Source organism: Microcaecilia unicolor, chromosome 6 (genome assembly GCF_901765095.1).
Source record: "Microcaecilia unicolor chromosome 6, aMicUni1.1, whole genome shotgun sequence".
Classification (NCBI taxonomy): domain Eukaryota; kingdom Metazoa; phylum Chordata; class Amphibia; order Gymnophiona; family Siphonopidae; genus Microcaecilia; species Microcaecilia unicolor.
The window spans coordinates 157505552-157526565 of NC_044036.1; the positions used below are offsets into that span (position 1 = coordinate 157505552).

General features: G+C 47.9%; 1 protein-coding gene across 1 annotated transcript in view; it reads left to right on the forward strand.

The window, feature by feature from the left end:
- Positions 1–21014, forward strand: part of DNAH12 (dynein axonemal heavy chain 12) — a 314549-nt gene that overhangs the window by 252296 nt on the left and 41239 nt on the right. The window contains 2 exon segments of the mRNA XM_030206132.1: positions 10427–10585; positions 19956–20100. Coding sequence (XP_030061992.1) covers positions 10427–10585; positions 19956–20100 — 304 coding nt within the window.

Consider the following 21014-nt stretch of genomic DNA (forward strand, 5'->3'; position numbering starts at 1 on the left):
AGCCATCCAGATGTGGCTTTGGGCTTGCCGTCACGGCACGTTTCTCCAAGCCATTTATCTGGCAGGCGTAAACAACAGTCTGGCCAACAGGTTGAGCAGGATAATGCAACCTCACGAGTGATCACTGAACATGGGCGTAGTCCACAAGATCTTCCGAGTGTGGGGCACCCCCTCGGTAGATCTTTTTGCCACTCAGATCAATCACAAGGTACCTCAGTTCTGTTCCAGGTTTCAGGCCCATGACAGACTAGTGTCAAATGCCTTTCTCCTACATTAGGGGACAGGCCTTCTGTATGCGTATCCTCCCATACCTCTAGTAGGGAAGACCTTGCTGAAATTCAAGCAAGACTGCGGAACCATGATCCTGATTGCACCCTTCTGGTCGCGTCAGATTTGGTTCCCTCTTCTTCTGGAGTTGTCCTCCGAGGAACCGTGGAGATTTGAGTGTTTTCCAGCCCTCATCACTCAGAACGAGGGGTCGCTTCTACATCCCAACCTCCAGTCTTTGGCTCTCACGGCCTGGATGTTGAGAGCTTAGAATTTGCCTCCTTGGGTCTTTCAGAGGGGGTCTCCCGAGTCTTGCTTGCGTCCAGAAGAGATTCTACAAAGAGGTGTTACTCTTTCAAAAGGAGGAGGTTTGCTATCTGGTGTGACAGCAAGGCCATAGATCCTCTTTCTTGTCCTACACAGACTCTGCTTGAATACCTTCTACACTTGTCAGAGTTTGGTCTTAAGACCAACTCCGTGAGAGTTCACCTTAGTGCAATTAGTGCTTTTCATCGCCGTGTAGAGGGTAAGCCTATCTCTGGACAGCCTTTAGTTGTTCGCTTCATGAGAGGTTTGCTTTTATCAAAGCCCCCTGTCAAACCTCCACCAGTGTCATGGGATCTCAACGTCGTTCCCACCCAGCTGATGAAAGCTCCTTTTGAGCCACTGAATTCCTGCCATCTGAAGTACTTGACCTGGAAGGTCATTTTCTTGGTGACTGTCACTTCAGCTCGTAGGGTCAGTGAGCTTCAGGCCTTGGTAGTACATGCACCTTATATCAAATTTCATCACAACAGAGTAGTCCTCCGCATGCACCCTAAGTTCCTGCCAAAGGTGGTGTCGGAGTTCCATCTTAACTAGTCAATTGTCTTGCCAACATTCTTTCCCCATCCTCATACCCGCCCTGGCGAAAGCAGTTTGCATACCTTGGACTGCAAGAGAGCATTGGCCTTTTTCGTGGAGCGGACAAAGCCCTTCAGACAGTCCGCCCAGTTGTTTGTTTCTTTCCATCCCAACAGGATGGGAGTTGCCATCGGAAAACGCACAATCTCCAATTGGCTAGCAGATTGCATTTCCTTCACTTATGCCCAAGCTGGGCTGTCTAAAGACATGTCACGGCTCATAATGTTAGAGCCATGGCTGCGTCAGTGGCTCACTTAAAGTCAGCCTCCATTGAGGAGATTTGCAAGGCTGCAATGTAGTCATCAGTCCACACATTCACATCTCACTACTGCCTTCAGCAGGATACCCGACGCTACAGTCGGTTTGGGCAGTCGGTGCTGCAGAATCTGTTTGGGGTTTAGAATCCAACTCCACCCTCCTAGACCCATTTTTGTTCTGTTCCAGGCTGCACTCTCAGTTGTTTATGATTTCAGGTCAATCTATGTTATGTCCTCACCGTTGCGAGTCCCAGTTGACCAATGTTCATTGTTTTGAGTGAGCCTGGTTGCTAGGGATACCCCACATGTGAGAACAAGCAGCCTGCATGTCCTCGGAGAAAGCAAAGATACTTACCTGTAGCAGTTATTCTCCGAGGACAGCAGGCTGATTGTTCTCACAAACCCGCCCTCCTCCCCTTTGGAGTTGTTCTTGTTGTTTGTTGCTTTTATGCTGTTTGATTAAACTGAGGAAGCATGCTCACGTGATGGGTGGGAAGTTGTCCGCGCATGCGCGGTGTGTGCAATTCGTGTGCTAGAAGACTCTAGCAAAACTTTGTTTTTATTTTGCTGGCAAAAAGCCGGTTCCTGGGCCGACGCGGATGTCGACCCACATGTGAGAACAATCAGCCTGCTGTCCTCGGAGAATACCTGCTACAGGTAAGTATCTTCGTTTTACCCAAAAAGCACTGGGATGATGACCCTAAGAATTATGGAGAATGAAGAGGTTATGATCACATAGATGTCCCCATTCTGACTGCTAAAAAGCTAGATGCAGGGAAACAGAATAATAAAACACAAGAATGGCACTGATCAAAGAAGTGTCTCTCCCAAGCTATTACTCTGTACAATTGTGTAGAGAGCAAAGATCCTCAAGTGCCAGTCTGAGACCAAGAGAATGTGGCAGAAGGAAGCTCTCTGTAGCTAATGCAAGTATTACGGCTAGTGGTAAGCAGTAAAATTTAAAAGACTGAGATCATACTTCACATACCCTGGCTTAGAAAAGAGGTTTATTACTCAAACCTTATACTAACAGATACAAAATGGAAACCTGCACCGTGGTCAGACCACTATAAAGCATACATCTCCCTTCAATGGCGAACGAAAGACACAATTAACAAACAAGAATGAAAAACCTACACCACGAGAGGAAAAATAGACCCGGAAATATTCTGGCAACAGATATACCACTACGGTTGGACAACAAAGGCAGATGCAAACCAATTCCTGCTAGAATGGGATGATAGATGCAGATCAATATTAGACAAAATTGCCCCAACTCAAACTAGAACCTCACACAGAAAGAAATCAATACTATGGTTCAATGAAGAACTGAAAAAAATTAAAACACAAGTCAGAAGGTTGGAACGAGCGTGGAATAAAAAGAAAGACGACCCTACACTTAACACCTGGAAACAACTTCACAGAAAATATAAATATACCATTAGACAAACTAAAAGATTATATTACAAAACTGAAATTGGACCAAACTACAAGGATACTCACAAACTCTTCCAACTCGTGAATAAACTACTAGATATCACACCAATCACAACCAACAGCAAGGATACACCAGGAGCAGACAACCTTCAATGAGAAAATCGTACAATTACAACTTAAAATACCTGCCAGCACCATCAATTACGCCAAACTCCTTGACTGTCTAGACCCTGACCCTGGCGTATACCCAGCAGACAGAACCTGGACCAACTTCAAGACATTATCAGAGGATCTCATCTCCCAAATGCTCAAAAGATTCGCCAAATCTCATTGCAAATTAAACATATGCCCAAACAACCTTATGACATCTGCCCCTCAACAATTCATAACAGACCTCATGAACCACGTGAACCGTATGTTAAAAAATGGACTCTTCCCAAAGGAGAAAGGAAACATTCTACTCACCCCCATACCCAAAGATGCAAAGAAGTGTGCTAGTGAACTAACCAACTACAGGCCAGTAGCATCCATTCCCTTAATAACCAAACTAACGGAAGGGATGGTAACCGAACAACTCACAAACTATTTAAACAAATTCTCTATATTACATGACTCCCAGTCAGGATTCCGATCTAATCACAGCACGGAAACAGTACTAGTTACTCTCATGAACAAATTTAAACAAACGATCGCATCTGGCAAGAACATACTACTTCTACAATTTGATATGTCTAGCGCCTTCGACATGGTTGATCATGGAATACTACTACGTATCCTTGAGTACTTAGGAATTGGAGGCAGTGTTCTCAACTGGTTCAAGGGGTTCCTAACCACACGATCATACCAAGTGATATCTATTTTTTTTGTTACATTTGTACCCCGCGCTTTCCCACTCATGGCAGGCTCAATGCGGCTTACATGGGGCAATGGAGGGTTAAGTGACTTGCCCAGAGTCACAAGGAGCTGCCTGTGCCTGAAGTGGGAATCGAACTCAGTTCCTCAGTGCCCCAGGACCAAAGTCCACCACTCTAACCACTAGGCCACTCCTCCACTCCTAATTCGACTATATCAGCCACATGGACACCTGAATGCGGAGTTCCACAGGGATCCCCCCTCTCACCGACCTTATTCAACTTAATGATGATACCCTTGGCCAAACTTCTATGAAATCAAAATCTCAACCCATACATATATGCAGACGACGTAATGATCTACATCCCATTTAAACAAGATTTAAAGGAAATTTCCAAAGACATCAACCAAAGCCTAAATATCATGCATACATGGGCGGATGCATTCCAGCTGAAACTTAATGCAGAAAAAACCCAATGCCTAATACTCACTTTGCAACATAACACGAACAAATTCACCACCATTAGCACACCAAAGCTGAATCTTCCAATTTCGGACACCCTAAAAATTCTTGGAGTTACCATTGATTGACATCTAACACTTGAGAGCCACGCAAAAAACACAACCAAGAAGATGTTCCAATCAATGTGGAAATTAAAGAGAGTAAGACCTTACTTCCCAAGGACCGTCTTCCGCAACCTGGTACAATCAATGGTACTCAGTCATCTAGACTATTGTAACACACTGTACGCCGGCTGCAAAGAGCAAATAATCAAGAAACTTCAGATAGCTCAGAACACTGCAGCTAGACTCATATTCAGCAAAACAAAATATGAAAGTGCTAAACCCCTACGAGAAAAACTACACTGGCTCTCACTTATGTTTAAATCTTTTTTATTGAGAACAACAAAACTTGTACATTCTATACAATGAAAGAAGATCAATCCAAATATCAACGTGATAACTCAAGTCAGCTTGTTAACGTTTTTTGCTTTATCCCCCTTCCCATCCCCTCTCCCCACCCACCTCCCCCCTCAAGTTATGAACGAAACCAACTTCATACAGTGCTACCACACATAGGATATACTGTTCAGGGTATTGATAATAAGAAAACTCTTCATCATGAGGCAGTAGATTAAAGGCACGGCCTGCTGCACAGGGCCTTGTTTCTTATAACCCTTCATCTAGCTTCTCCGCCTCTTACATGAGTCGTACAGCTTTATTGCCAACATCAACACCCTTAAAGATTAAAACAGTTCCCCTATAATCAGTTGTCGGCGGTATTTGTCTCAGAATTATCCCCCATCCTCTTCCCTCCCTCCCCCCCCTCTCCCCCCCCCCCCCCCCAGTACTTCTCCCTACCTCACCATTCGCTCTTATCTCCACAATCATCCCCATTCACTCCAACTCATTCAACACCTGACTTCTAACTCTGGGCGCTACTACATTCAAATATGCTGTCCAAATTTTTATAAAATGTTTCCTCCTTTTGGGAGTGAATCGAGCACCTCTGGCCTCCCACATCATAAGCACTGGCTCCCACTTAAAGAACGCATCACATTCAAAATATGCACCCTAGTTCGCAAAATCATTCACGGAGATGCCCCAGCCTACATGACAGACCTGATAGACTTACCACCCAGGAATGCTAAAAAAAAATCATCCCACACATTCCTTAATCTTCACTTCCCCAACTGCAAAGGTCTAAAATACAAACTTACGCATGCATCTACCTTTTCCTACTTGAGCACACAATTCTGGAACGCGCTACCGCGCAACTTGAAAACGATCTATGAACTAACTAACTTCTGCAAACTACTGAAGACTCATCTCTTTAACAAGGCATACCTCAAAGATCAACAAATATGAACTCCTATACATAAATCTAGAATTGTCTTATAATATTTGCTTGTTAGACCATTATAATGTCCTATGATCACCATATTACCCAAGAACCTTCTGTAACACCAAATATCATATATTTCCACTATTCATGACGTATTGTAAGCCACATTGAGCCTGCAAAGAGGTGGGAAAATGTGGGATACAAATGCAATAAATAAATAAATAAATAATGGACTAGATCAGGTAAATGGTGCCCAACTTTGGGTGTCAAAAAAAATGCGCTCCAAGTTGGCTGCCGTTTATAAAATCGCGTGTAGCACCGGGATCCGCACCCAACTGTGAGCGTGAGGATTTACACCAACTGAAACCTGGTGTGAATCTGAGTCTTCACACTTAATATGGGCACGGTTCCCCCACTTCTATAATACTTTGTGCATATTTAATGAACATCCTGACTCACCCATGCCTTTCCCATGGCCACACCCCCTTTTCAGTTGTTCACTAAAAAATTTGCATGCACATCTTTATAGAATAGCACTTAGCAAGATGTGTGCACAGATCCTAATTGGAGGCGATTAACTGCAATAATTTGTTAGCGCCTAATTATTGCTAGTTATTGATTCATTGCTCAATTAAATTGCACTTGCAAATTGGGCATATATTCAAATTTGCATATTCAATTGTAGGCACCATATATAGAATCCAAGGGAATATGTGCAAAACTAACCCATTTGGAGACATTGCATTTTTTTTTTTTTTGCTTGCTGCAAGGAGTATCACTATCAATATTGTTTAAGTGTGAAACATGCCAAGGTCCCAAAGAGTGTCAGTGAGAGAAGAGAAATCTGAACTTTGGCTTCCCTGGTTCCCAGTCTGCTGCTCTGCCAGTGGACTACTCCTCAACTCCAGGCTAATAACCTCAATTCTTAGTAACATAGTAAATGTCTTCAGATAACGACCCACATGGTCCATCCAGTCTGCCCAACATGTTGGCCAGAGTTGTATCTGGCACTTTGCAGAGGTTCCACTTTTTCATAATTAAATATTGACATACTTAATTTCTATCTCTCCCTACCAGCACCCTGCGGTAGTTCTGCCTAGCACCGGCCTAATTCTTGTTTCGTTTTATGTCGTTTTACATCCTAAATGAGTGGAGGAGTAGCCTAATGGTTAGTGCAGTGACCTGAGAACCAGGGTAACTGGGTTTGATTCCTAGTGTGGCTCTGGGTAAGCCACTTAACCATTGCCCCACAAATGTGTGTATTTAATATATAAACCGCTTTAATTGTACCCACATAAAGGCAGTATATCAAATCCAATCCCCCTTCCCAATGACACAAAAAATGTTATTTTGTTTCATTACTGACCTAAATTATTTTACTGCATGGTAAACTGTTTTTAGCGCATTCTAAAATGACAGAAATGAGACAAAATAAGTCAAATAATAAAAAAACAAAATGAAAAAGAAAATGAACCAAATGTTTTCTCCATGTGCACCCCTAAAATCAAGCCATATCCTGCAAACCTTCCTAGTTTCCAGAAATGACTTCTTGCAGTTTGCAGTTCAGTTAACCAGTGGCGTTCCAACGCTGGCTGACACCCGGGGCGGATTGCCGATGCGCCCCCCCCCCCCCCGACGCAATGACACCTCTCCCCCCTCCCGGCGAAATGACACCCCCCCCCGGTTGCACGCTGCTGGTGGGGTGCCGCGGCGTGCGCCTGTTGCCCTGTCTCCGAGTTCGCAATTCGCATGTGTTCCGGGGCAGACTCAGGGAGCAGTGAATACATGCGAATTGCGAACTCGGAGACAGGGCAACAGGCGCGTGCCACGGCACCCCCCCAGCGGCGTGCACCCGGGGCGGACCGCCCCCACCGCCCCCCCCCTTGGTATGCCACTGCAGTTAACTCTTCCCTCCACCTACCCTGGTGAATAAAGAACCCATATCCCATTGCCAGTTCCCCTAAGTTAAGTACACTTTTGCCCTCCCCCCTGAACTTCCAAGGGGCTTCAAGCTTTTGTGCTCCCCAATCCCACCTACCCCGTCCTATGCTACATATAGGGGTCCTTTTACCAAGCTGCAGGAAAAGGGCCCTGTGCTAGCGATGGGGGCTGTTTTTCCCATGCACCAGGGCCCTTTCTACCGCAGCGGGTAAAAAGACCCCAGACACACATGGCCATGCGGTAAGAGAACTGTTACCGCATGGCCATGCAATAGGGAGCCCGTGCCGCCACCCACTGTGGTGGCAATAAAGGCTCTTGTGCTGACCCGGTGGTAACTCGCAATGCGCATTTGCTGCCTGGTTACCATCGCTCAAGCCATTTCTGGGGGTTTTGTTTTTCCCCTGGAAATGTCACGTGCTTAACTTGGCACTACGGTCAATAGCTGCATTAGGCCTGCAGTAGTCCCAGAAGAGCGAGCGGTAAGCCCACCTACCGCTGCTCTGTAAAAGGGCCCCACTATTTGCTGGGTACTGTTGATTTGTAATGTAGATGTTATTTTTATGTATTTTAAAATTGTAAACCCTTTTGACACTGTGGTATAAGGCGGTATATAAAATGAATAAATCCAATCCAATCCTTCTCTGTGGGTACTTGCGCACCCCCTGTGTTACATAAAATTTGAACAGTTGGCTTCTATGAATGCCACAGGCTGATACAGTGGTGGAAATAAGTATTTGATCCCTTGCTGATTTTGTAAGTTTGCCCACTGACAAAGACATGAGCAGCCCATAATTGAAGGGTAGGTTATTGGTAACAGTGAGAGATAGCACATCACAAATTAAATCCGGAAAATCACATTGTGGAAAGTATATGAATTTATTTGCATTCTGCAGAGGGAAATAAGTATTTAATCCCTCTGGCAAACAAGACCTAATACTTGGTGGCAAAACCCTTGTTGGCAAGCACAGCGGTCAGACGTCTTCTGTAGTTGATGATGAGGTTTGCACACATGTCAGGAGGAATTTTGGTCCACTCCTCTTTGCAGATCATCTCTAAATCATTAAGAGTTCTGGGCTGTCGCTTGGCAACTCGCAGCTTCAGCTCCCTCCATAAGTTTTCAATGGGATTAAGGTCTGGTGACTGGCTAGGCCACTCCATGACCCTAATGTGCTTCTTCCTGAGCCACTCCTTTGTTGCCTTGGCTGTATGTTTTGGGTCATTGTCGTGCTGGAAGACCCAGCCACGACCCATTTTTAAGGCCCTGGCGGAGGGAAGGAGGTTGTCACTCAGAATTGTACGGTACATGGCCCCATCCATTCTCCCATTGATGCGGTGAAGTAGTCCTGTGCCCTTAGCAGAGAAACACCCCCAAAACATAACATTTCCACCTCCATGCTTGACAGTGGGGACGGTGTTCTTTGGGTCATAGGCAGCATTTCTCTTCCTCCAAACACGGCGAGTTGAGTTCATGCCAAAGAGCTCAATTTTTGTCTCATCTGACCACAGCACCTTCTCCCAATCACTCTCGGCATCATCCAGGTGTTCACTGGCAAACTTCAGACGGGCCGTCACGTGTGCCTTCCGGAGCAGGGGGACCTTGCGGGCACTGCAGGATTGCAATCCGTTATGTCGTAATGTGTTACCAATGGTTTTCGTGGTGACAGTGGTCCCAGCTGCCTTGAGATCATTGACAAGTTCCCCCCTTGTAGTTGTAGGCTGATTTCTAACCTTCCTCATGATCAAGGATACCCCACGAGGTGAGATTTTGCGTGGAGCCCCAGATCTTTGTCGATTGACAGTCATTTTGTACTTCTTCCATTTTCTTACTATGGCACCAACAGTTGTCTCCTTCTTGCCCAGCGTCTTACTGATGGTTTTGTAGCCCATTCCAGCCTTGTGCAGGTGTATGATCTTGTCCCTGACATCCTTAGACAGCTCCTTGCTCTTGGCCATTTTGTAGAGGTTAGAGTCTGACTGATTCACTGAGTCTGTGGACAGGTGTCTTTCATACAGGTGACCATTGCCGACAGCTGTCTGTCATGCAGGTAACGAGTTGATTTGGAGCATCTACCTGGTCTGTAGGGGCCAGATCTCTTCCTGGTTGGTGGGGGATCAAATACTTATTTCCCTCTGCAGAATGCAAATAAATTCATATACTTTCCACAATGTGATTTTCCGGATTTAATTTGTGATGTGCTATCTCTCACTGTTACCAATAACCTACCCTTCAATTATGGGCTGCTCATGTCTTTGTCAGTGGGCAAACTTACAAAATCAGCAAGGGATCAAATACTTATTTCCACCACTGTATGATGCTCACCTTTGCATCACACATTTTGCCATTCTCCAGTTAACCTAGGTATAAAATATTTTTCCACTAAAAACAGTACCATTTTATCTTAAACTGGTCTAATGTTATACTTTTATAATCAAAGAGACAGGTTGTGTAAGCCCAATGCTCCGGGACAAATTTATTCAAGGAGGAAAAAGCCTCAAGAAGCACCTTTTCCACTATTTAAGCAGAAAAAGGGCTAGGACTGATACATCACTGGCAAAAAACCTCCTGGTATCCAATTGCTTGTCTTTTAGTAATCAACAGCAGAATGGGGAACATAAACCACAGGCCCTATGCAATTCCTTTCAATACACTTTCAGAGAAGTACTTATCTTGAAACAAGGGTCTTCTGTCAGTGTTCCTCCGTATGTATCAGACCGTGGTTAACGGTGGCCTCCGTTTACGCCACTGCTGCATTAGAACTACTGGTCATTTGTCTTATTATTCCGTTCAGTAAGTCAACTGATCACGAAGAGTCATTTTCTAAAGTAGAGACTCGTTTTCCCGATATATATTACTAATACTTTTATAATCATCATAGGAGTTGAGAAATCAATATCTGTATTTTAAAACCATATTTGAATTTAGGGCCAAGAAGGAAATTGACTATCAGGAATTTCTGTTTTTGCTAACTGGAGGAGTTGGTCTTCAGAACAAATTAGAGAATCCAGATCCCTCATGGCTGCCAGATAAAAGCTGGGACGAAATATGTCGTGCAAGTGACATGCCATCCTTCAAAGGACTGAGGTAAAATCCCAGTTTGTAATAATTGTTTTCTTTAGGTTACAAAAGGTCTCTTAGGAGTATCATATCATCTATGGGAAACTTCTTCTTACTATGGCAAATTTTAATGATAACTTTTCACTTACCACCAAACTAAGCTTCCCAGTATTATTGAGAAATCCTTCATTAAGAAAACTGCCATCTAATTGCACCCTACTGGCTCTTGTTGGTAGAGCTAATAGGACGAAAAACATTTTATGGAATTTTTAGGGGCCCTTTTATGAAGCGGTGGAAGAGCTATCATGCAGTAAAACAGCAATACCACCAGGCGCAGCCAGGCACCCGGCGGTAGTTCTGATTTTTTCGCTCGCTGTTTCCTGCACTAGGAAATAATTTTTATTTTCTAGCATGGGGGCAGGGAGTAGGCATTCCCAGCAGTAATCGGTCAGTGTGGGCACATTGCTGTGTACTGTACTGCTGGGTTAGCGTGTGAGCCCTTACCGCCTACTAAATAGGGCTCAGGCAGTAAATGGTCGCATGCTAATTTTGATATTAGGGCACAGCCATTAACGATAAGAAAAATGCCTTTTTCCCACTGTGGTAAAAAGTGGCCTAGCGCTTGGCAATCCCACGTGCCAACGCTACTGCAGGCCACTTGTTACTACTACTCTGTAAAAGGGCCCCTTTATGCTATCACAGAGTAAGGGCATAAGTTTAAAACAGTTGCCTGTAGAAATCAAAAAAGCATCTTCTCACAAACATTTCAGAGGATGGTCTTCATTTTACTCCACATTTCATAACTCTAACACACTTCCTTAACCTCACCTTCAACGTATCTCTCACCCATCCTTCTTTTCCTTTTACTATCCAGTCTATGTTTTGATCTTTTCTTTTTTTTATTTATTTATACAATTTTACAACTTTATAATCAAGTACATACTCGTTTGAAAAGCAATACATTTCGAAATTATTAAAGGAAAAAAAAAAATTGCAAGAAAAACATATAAATTTCATGCTCAAGTCCACATTTGGAAACAAGATGTTTAGAAATGGATTATATTTAGGTAATTTTATCAAAGATTGAACTAATAAAGATAACAGGTTTAGTGTTAAACAGTGTTTAAGCTAATCAATGGGTTGATGTTTTAAATGCCCCTATTCTGCCTTGAGGTAAGAAATGTTGTTAGTTGAGCCGGATCAAAAAAAATAAACTTATTTGACTGGTACCTTACCACACACTTACATGGGTACCTCAAGTAAAATGTGGCTCCCAGCTGAGTTACTGCTGGTTTCATTAAAAGAAATAATTTACGACGTTTTTGTGTCTCTCTAGAGACATCAGGGAACATCTGAACTTTCTGGCCAAGAAATGTTTTATCTCTATTTTTAAAAAACATAGACATCAACCATTGCTTATCTGGTGCTAGCGCCACAGTCACTATTAACGTAGTGGGGATTATATCTTCAATTTCTGTAGATTCTAATAAAGCAGTAACATTCATCAGTCGATCTTGTTCTTTTTTTTGTCAGAGTCTTCTTTAGTTGGAAGATAATAAACATATGTGAAAGGAGGAATCAACTCCTCTTTTATGCCAAGTATCTCCGTTAGGTATTTTTTCCACATTTCCCTAGGGGGTTTGGTAATTTGTTTAGGAAAATTTAACAACCGTAAGTTATTATTTCTAACAGTATTTTCAAGGAGTTCAGTTTTCCTTCTTAATGAAGACAAGTCTTTCATCATAACCTCCTGGCGTGTTTGAAGTATTTTCATATCTGAATCATTTTTCTCTTTTATCTGTTCCAATTCCCCTACTTTTAAATCCAAATTCTTTATTTTTTCTTCATGGTTTTTCATTTCCTGGTTTAATGTGTTTATCTGAGGAGTAAGTGATTTCCCTAGCTCTACTATCAGAGTCCACAATGAGTCCATAGTCACTTCAGCTGGTTTAATCATTTGAAAGGAAAAAAGTGGTGGTATTACCTCTTTCTGTGAAGGCAAGTCCGTATTCAAACCTGCAACATTTAACACCGAAGTTGATGTTAGTATCGGTGTCTCAATCAAGGCAGCCTGCGCTCCAAACAGTCGTTGTTCCGCCTCCCGGCTCTGGTCGGTCTCACCACTATCAGGGGATCGATTCAGAGTCGTCTCCGATGGAGTGCTGTAGCCAAATGGCTGAGGGGGCGGTTCCCGTATGTCGGGGCTGAGCGTTAGCTCAAGCCCTGGAGACGCTGCTGTGCTTCCATCTGCACTAGCGCGTATCAGCGGGCTGACTCCCGGCAATCCAAACTCTGTAGAAGATGGTGTCGCAGTCATCTGTAAAAAAGACCGAATGTCTTGAGAGGAGGATACCGCTTGCTCTGGGGCTCGGGAAGCTGACTTGCCTCGTCGCTTCGGCATCTCTAAAGGTAAAGTTTAGAGAACTGCAAGAACACTGCCTGCTAGCGTGTTAGTTCGGCGGCCATCTTGTCAATGTTTTGATCTTTTCTACCTTACGGCCTCATGTAGTAAAGTGAATTTGCAAGAGTGCACTTTACAAGAAATCTGATACAAAATGCATGGAAACGTAAAAACACACATACAAAAAAGCTGACATTTTGTACTATTTTCATGGAAGTGCACATCACACAGCTATGAAGTTACTTTGCAGAACTATAGTTTGCAGCATTACTAAACTTTAATGTAAAGTCTACTTTGTGCCAGTTCATTTAAATTTGGAATTAATATTCTCCGAGGACAAGCAGGCTGCTTGTTCTCACGACTGGGGTGACGTCCGCGGCAGCCCCCACCAACCGGAAAAAAGCTTCGCAGGACGGTCGGCACGCAGGGCACGCCCACCGCGCATGCGCGGCCGTCTTCCTGCCCGTGCGCGACCGCTCCCGCCAGTTCCTTTTTTTCCGCGTCTGGAGAGAGTCGTGCCCCGCCGCTCTCTCTGATTCAGCCGCCGGATTTTCGATCGCGTTTACGCCGATCATGCTCTTTCTTTGTTTATTTACGTTTAGTTACCGTCCGGTTTCTTTTAAAAAAAAAAAAAAAAAAGAAACCCTGCGCGTGTGGAGCACGCGCTCCCTTTTTCCCTCGCTTCCAGCGGGGACGCTGCATTGCGGCCTAGTGGCCGCACGGTCGTTTTCCTTTTCGTGGTGTGATTTCAGCCACCATTGACGACTTTGACTTCGCCGACGCGATTTTTCCGTCGATGTCCTCGAAGGTCCCGAGTGGATTTAAAAAGTGTGGTCGCTGCGGCCGGCCGATCTCGCAGACCGACACCCACGCTTGGTGCCTCCAGTGCCTCGGGCCGGAGCACAATATCAAGTCGTGTTCTCTGTGTCTCGGTCTCCGGAAACGGACTCAGGTTGCGAGGCAAGTTCTGCGGGACCGTCTTTTTGGAACTTGCGCCGGCCCCTCGACGTCGACCTCGAAGGCATCGGTATCGACGCCCGGCCCTTCGGTACCGGTATCGATGCCCGAGACATCGGCACCGATGGCAGCGACCCCAGGAGAACAGGTCCCGTCGGCCCACCGGTCCTCCGGTGAGAGTGGGGTGAGAGGCCGCGTGGGCAGTCGGCCCCGGTCACTCCCTCAGCTCGTGGGCCACGGGACCGAACCCTGTCTGACCCGGTACCTCGAGACCGAGGGGGATCGACCTCCTCCTCCTCCATGCCTTCCGGCGCCGGTGACGGGCATCGTAAGAAAGATAAGAAGCGTCGTCACCGGTCGCCCTCGGTGCATCCGGATATCGGAGAGGAGGCGACGCCGAAGCGTCATCGTCGAGAGGAGAGGTCTCCGTCGGTTGTGGAGGTACCGACGCGTCGGGGTTCCGGCACCTCGGTGCCGTCTCCTGGCCCCCAGCAGCTTCTGGCGCCGACACCCCTACCGGCCCCACCGCCTTTCCCGGCAGCGGGCCTGGACGAGTGCCTCAGAGCCATCCTTCCGGGGATCCTGGAAGGGCTGATGCGCCAGGCTGTGCCGGCGCCGGGGGTGCTTGCGCCCTCGGCGCCGATGACTGTGGCGCCGGTGAGCTCTAGCCCGGCGCCGGGGCCGTCGACACCGCCTCCGCTTGCGGTGCCGGTCTCGACCACCACGCAGGTGGAGTCCCCGTCGACGTCGATGGAGGGAGCTCCGTCCCCGCCGGCGCGGGAGTCCACCGCTCGACGACACCGAGACCTCGGTGCCTCGACGTCGAGCCGGGCCCGGTTCAGGACTCAGCTACATGAGCTTATGTCCGATACCGAGGATGAGGACTCGTGGGGGGAAGAGGAGGACCCTAGATATTTCTCCTCAGAGGAGTCTACGGGCCTTCCCTCGGACCCCACGCCTTCACCGGAGAGGAAGCTCTCACCCCCCGAGAGCCTCTCCTTTGCCTCCTTTGTGCGGGATATGTCTATCAGCATTCTCTTCCCCGTGGTCTCTGTGGAAGAGCCGAGGGCCGAGATGCTCGAGGTCCTCGACTATCCATCGCCACCTAGAGAGTCCTCCACGGTGCCGCTGCACAATGTCCGCAAGGAGACACTGCTTCGGAACTGGGTGCGACCGTTAACTAACCCCACCATTCCCAAGAAAGCAGAGTCCCAGTACAGGATCCACTCCGACCCAGAGTTAATGCGGCCCCAATTGCCCCATGACTCGGCGGTCGTGGATTCTGCTCTCAAGAGGGCACGGAGTTCGAGGGATACCGCCTCGGCGCCCCCGGGGCGGGAGTCTCGCACTCTGGACTCGTTTGGGAGGAAGGCCTACCAATCCTCCATGCTCGTGACCCGCATCCAGTCATACCTGCTCTATATGAGCATTCACATGCGGACCTATGTGCAACAACTGGCGGACCTGGTCGAGAAGCTCCCGCCGGAGCAGTCCAGGCCTTATCAGGAGGTGGTCAGGCAGCTGAAGGCGTGCAGAAAGTTCCTGTCCAGGGGTATCTATGACACCTGTGACGTGGCATCTCGTGCTGCGGCCCAAGGTATAGTGATGCGCAGGCTCTCATGGCTGCGTGCCTCTGACCTGGACAACCGCACCCAGCAGAGACTGGCCGACGTCCCTTGCCGGGGGGATAACATTTTTGGTGAGAAGGTCGAGCAGATGGTGGACCAACTGCATCAGCGGGAAACCGCTCTCGACAAGCTCTCCCACCGGGCGCCTTCAGCATCCACCTCAGCAGGTGGACGTTTTTCCCGGGCCCGGCAGGCTGCACCCTATTCTTTTGCAAAGCGTAGGTACAACCAGCCGGCCCGAAGGCCTCGTCAGGCACAGGGACAGCCCCAGCGCGCTCGTTCCCGTCAACAGCGTGCGCCTAAGCAGCCCCCTGCGCCTCCACAGCAAAAGCCAGGGACGGGCTTTTGACTGGATCCACGGGAACATAGCCGCCCTCAAAGTGTCCGTACCGGACGATCTGCCGGTCGGGGGGAGGTTAAAATATTTTCACCAAAGGTGGCCTCTCATAACCTCCGACCAGTGGGTTCTCCAAATAGTGCGGTGCGGATACGCCCTGAATTTGACCTCCCTGCCTCCAAATTGTCCTCCGGGAGCTCAATCCTTCAGCTCCCATCACAAGCAGGTACTTGCAGAGGAACTCTCCGCCCTTCTCAGCGCCAATGCGGTCGAGCCCGTACCACCCGGGCAGGAAGGGCAGGGATTCTATTCCAGGTACTTCCTTGTGGAAAAGAAAACAGGGGGGATGCGTCCCATCCTAGACCTGAGAGGCCTGAACAAATTCCTGGTCAAAGAAAAGTTCAGGATGCTTTCCTTGGGCACCCTTCTGCCAATGATTCAGAAAAACGATTGGCTATGTTCCCTGGATTTAAAGGACGCATATACTCACATCCCGATACTGCCAGCTCACAGACAGTATCTCAGATTCCGCCTGGGCGCACGACACTTTCAGTACTGTGTGCTGCCCTTTGGGCTCGCCTCCGCCCCGCGAGTGTTTACAAAGTGCCTCGTGGTGGTGGCGGCGTACCTACGCAGGCTGGGAGTGCACGTGTTCCCATATCTCGACGATTGGCTGGTCAAGAACACCTCGGAGGCAGGAGCCCTCCGGTCCATGCAGTGCACTATTCAACTCCTGGAGCTGCTGGGGTTTGTGATAAATTACCCAAAGTCCCATCTCCAGCCCACCCAGTCTCTGGAATTCATAGGAGCTCTGCTGAATACCCAGACGGCTCAGGCCTTCCTTCCCGAAGCGAGGGCCAACAACCTCCTGTCCCTCGCTTCGCAGACCAGAGCGTCTCAGCAGGTCACAGCTCGGCAGATGTTGAGACTTCTGGGTCATATGGCCTCCACAGTTCATGTGACTCCCATGGCTTGTCTTCACATGAGATCTGCTCAATGGACCCTAGCTTCCCAGTGGTTCCAAGCCACCGGGAATCTAGAAGATGTCATCCGCCTCTCCACCAGTTGCCGCACTTCACTGCTCTGGTGGACCATCTGGACCAATTTGACCCTGGGACGTCCATTCCAAATTCCGCAGCCCTCGAAAGTGCTGACGACGGATGCATCTCGCCTGGGGTGGGGAGCTCATGTCGATGGGCTTCACACCCAGGGTCTGTGGTCCCTCCAGGAAAAGGATCTGCAGATCAACCTCCTGGAGCTCCGAGCGATCTGGAACGCACTGAAGGCTTTCAGAGATCGGCTGTCCTACCAAATTATCCAAATTCGGACAGACAATCAGGTTGCAATGTATTACGTCAACAAGCAGGGGGGCACCGGATCTCGCCCCCTGTGTCAGGAAGCCGTCGGGATGTGGCGTGGGGCGTGCCGGTTTGGCATGCTCCTCCAAGCCACGTACCTGGCAGGCGTAAACAACAGTCTGGCCGACAGACTGAGCAGAGTCATGCAACCGCACGAGTGGTCGCTCCATTCCAGAGTGGTACGCAAGATCTTCCGAGAGTGGGGCACCCCCTCGGTGGATCTCTTCGCCTCTCAGACCAACCACAAGCTGCCTCTGTTCTGTTCCAGACTTCAGACACACGGCAGGCTAGCGTCAGATGCCTTTCTCCTTCATTGGGGGACCAGCCTCCTGTATGCTTATCCTCCCATACCTTTGGTGGGGAAGACCTTACTGAAGCTCAAGCAAGACCGCGGCACCATGATTCTGATAGCGCCCTTTTGGCCCCGTCAGATCTGGTTCCCTCTTCTTCTGGAGTTGTCCTCAGAAGAACCGTGGAGATTGGAGTGTTTTCCGACTCTCATTTCGCAGAACGACGGAGCGTTGCTGCACCCCAACCTTCAATCCCTGGCTCTCACGGCCTGGATGTTGAGGGCGTAGACTTCGCTGCGTTGGGTCTGTCTGAGGGTGTCTCCCGGGTCTTGCTTGCCTCTAGGAAGGATTCCACTAAAAAGAGTTACTTCTTCAAGTGGAGGAGGTTTGTCGTTTGGTGTGAGAGCAAGGCCCTAGAACCTCGTTCTTGCCCTGCACAGAACCTGCTTGAATACCTTCTGCACTTATCAGAGTCTGGCCTCAAGACCAACTCAGTAAGGAATCACCTTAGTGCGATTAGTGCTTACCATTATCGTGTGGAAGGTAAAGCCATCTCTGGAGAGCCTTTAGTCGTTCGATTCATGAGAGGCTTGCTTTTGTCAAAGCCCCCTATCAAGCCTCCTACAGTGTCATGGGATCTCAACGTCGTCCTCACCCAGCTGATGAAACCTCCTTTTGAGCCACTGAATTCCTGCCATCTGAAGTACTTGACCTGGAAGGTCATTTTCTTGGTGGCAGTTACTTCAGCTCGTAGGGTCAGTGAGCTTCAAGCCCTGGTAGCTCATGCTCCGTATACCAAATTTCATCACAACAGAGTAGTGCTCCGCACCCACCCAAAGTTCCTGCCGAAGGTGGTGTCGGAGTTCCATCTTAACCAGTCAATTGTCTTGCCAACATTCTTCCCCAGGCCGCATACCCGCCCTGCTGAACGTCAGTTGCACACATTGGACTGCAAGAGAGCATTGGCCTTCTACTTGGAGCGGACACAGCCCCACAGACAGTCCGCCCAATTGTTTGTTTCTTTCGACCCTAACAGGCTAGGGGTCGCTGTCGGGAAACGCACCATCTCCAATTGGCTAGCAGATTGCATTTCCTTCACTTACGCCCAGGCTGGGCTGGCTCTTGAGGGTCATGTCACGGCTCATAGTGTCAGAGCCATGGCAGCGTCAGTGGCCCACTTGAAGTCAGCCACTATTGAAGAGATTTGCAAGGCTGCGACGTGGTCATCTGTCCACACATTCACATCACATTACTGCCTCCAGCAGGATACCCGACGCGACAGTCGGTTCGGGCAGTCGGTGCTGCAGAATCTGTTTGGGGTGTAAATCCAACTCCACCCTCCAGGACCCGAATTTATTCTGGTCAGGCTGCACTCTCAGTTAGTTGTTCTTCGTAGGTCAATTTCTGTTGTGCCCTCGCCGTTGCGAGGTTCCATTGACCTGGGTTCTTGTTTTGAGTGAGCCTGAAAGCTAGGGATACCCCAGTCGTGAGAACAAGCAGCCTGCTTGTCCTCGGAGAAAGTGAATGATACATACCTGTAGCAGGTGTTCTCCGAGGACAGCAGGCTGATTGTTCTCACCTACCCTCCCTCCTCCCCTTTGGAGTTGTGTGTTTCATCTTTTGCTAGTCATTCAACTGGCGGGAGCGGTCGCGCACGGGCGGGAAGACGGCCACGCATGCGCGGTGGGCGTGCCCTGCGTGCCGACCGTCCCGCGAAGCTTTTTTCCGGTTGGTGGGGGCTGCCGCGGACGTCACCCCAGTCGTGAGAACAATCAGCCTGCTGTCCTCGGAGAACACCTGCTACAGGTATGTATCATTCACTAACTGCTGTGATGCAAATTCGTACCATGCAATTCATTAATATCAAAAATTGCAAAAACAAGCACACAAAAAAGCATGTTTTGCAAGACATTTTGGCAAAATAAAAGCTATATTTCTGGAGGTGTAGTTATTTTTCCTGAGGTCACCAAAAAGAAAAGTTGTCTTTTCACATGGCAGCAGCTGAAATGTAAAAGGGCTATTGGGTCTCATTTGAGACCCCCCCCCCCCCCCCCCAAAGGAACCTCAAATTCATGGTGCTCCAGTGGACTCCTCAAGCCTAAAGATGGCCCCAGTCAGGGAACTAAAATATGCTAGTTTGGGTCAATGCAGACCCCTCCCCTGGGGGGACCTGGTTGTCTAGTGCCCCCTAATATCCATTCCCTTTAGCCCTGACTTGGAGTATAAATAGTAAAAATTCCCCCATAGATGTCCCAGTTCTTTAGACTCTGTCCCCTTTGTACCAACAAAGTACACATCATTTTGTCATATCACATTCTTATACACCAGTCAGTATTTTATAAAAGGTTATTTACACCGTATGTGGGAATGACTTATAAAATTACCTTCATACCTTACATGCATTTATATAAACCTTTTTCATCTAGGGATCATGTCTATGGAAATATAAGAGAGTGGCGCACAATCTATGACAGTAAAGAGCCATACAATGTTCCTTTACCAAAACCAATAGATAAACAACTAAATGATCTGCAGAAGATGATAATCGTTCGGTGCCTGAGACCTGACAAGGTAAGAAACTTAAATGAAAATCTTAGTGTGATGTGTACGCTTTGATTTTATTGTGCTAGAAGGGTGGTATAATCAAATAGTATTAATCCATTAATAAATTAATTAACATCTTTGAAGGGATGTTTATTGGGTTTGATTCCCACTGCAGCTCCTTGTGACTTTGGGCAAGTCGCTGAACCCTCCATTGCCCCAGGTACAAAATAAGTATCTGTATATATAATATGTAAACCATTTTGATTTTAACCATAGAAAGGCATCATATCAAGTCCCATCCCCTTTCCCTTCCCTTTAAATTGTAATAGAATTTGTGTTTGAATAAAAATGGCCGAAAAAGATTTCTTTTCTCATGCTCCATTTGGATTCTAGTTCAGTCAGAACCAAAGTGTGCTTGGGTTCTGGTGCCATAAGCCTTCATTCTCAGCTACTGACTGCTACTACTACTGCTTACCCTTACCCTTTCTATAGTGCAGTGGCGTTCCAAGGGGGGGGCCGTGGGGGCGGTCCGCCCTGGGTGCACGCCGCTGGGGGGTGCCGCGGCGCGCGCCTGCTCCTCCGAGTTCGCAAAACTTCGTTCGTTCGCTGCAGCTCCCTCTGCCCCGGAACAGATTACCCCCCCCCCCCCCCCAGCGGCGTGCACCCGGGGGGAGGGTGTCATTTCGCCGAAGGGGGGGCGCGTTGCACCCGGGGGGCGCATCGGCGCTCCACCCCGGGTGCCATCCAGGCCAGGAACGCCACTGCTATAGTGCTAGTAGGCATATGCAGTGCTTGTTCTATCTAGTCCACTGGCAGATGCTCAAAGTCCTGTTAAAGCACCGATTGCTATTTCCACCTCGGTAAAAATTACAGAGTTGGAAATAGCGAAGGATGTCCAAAACAAACGGGATTCAGATGAGCTGCTCGCAAAAAACAGTGAG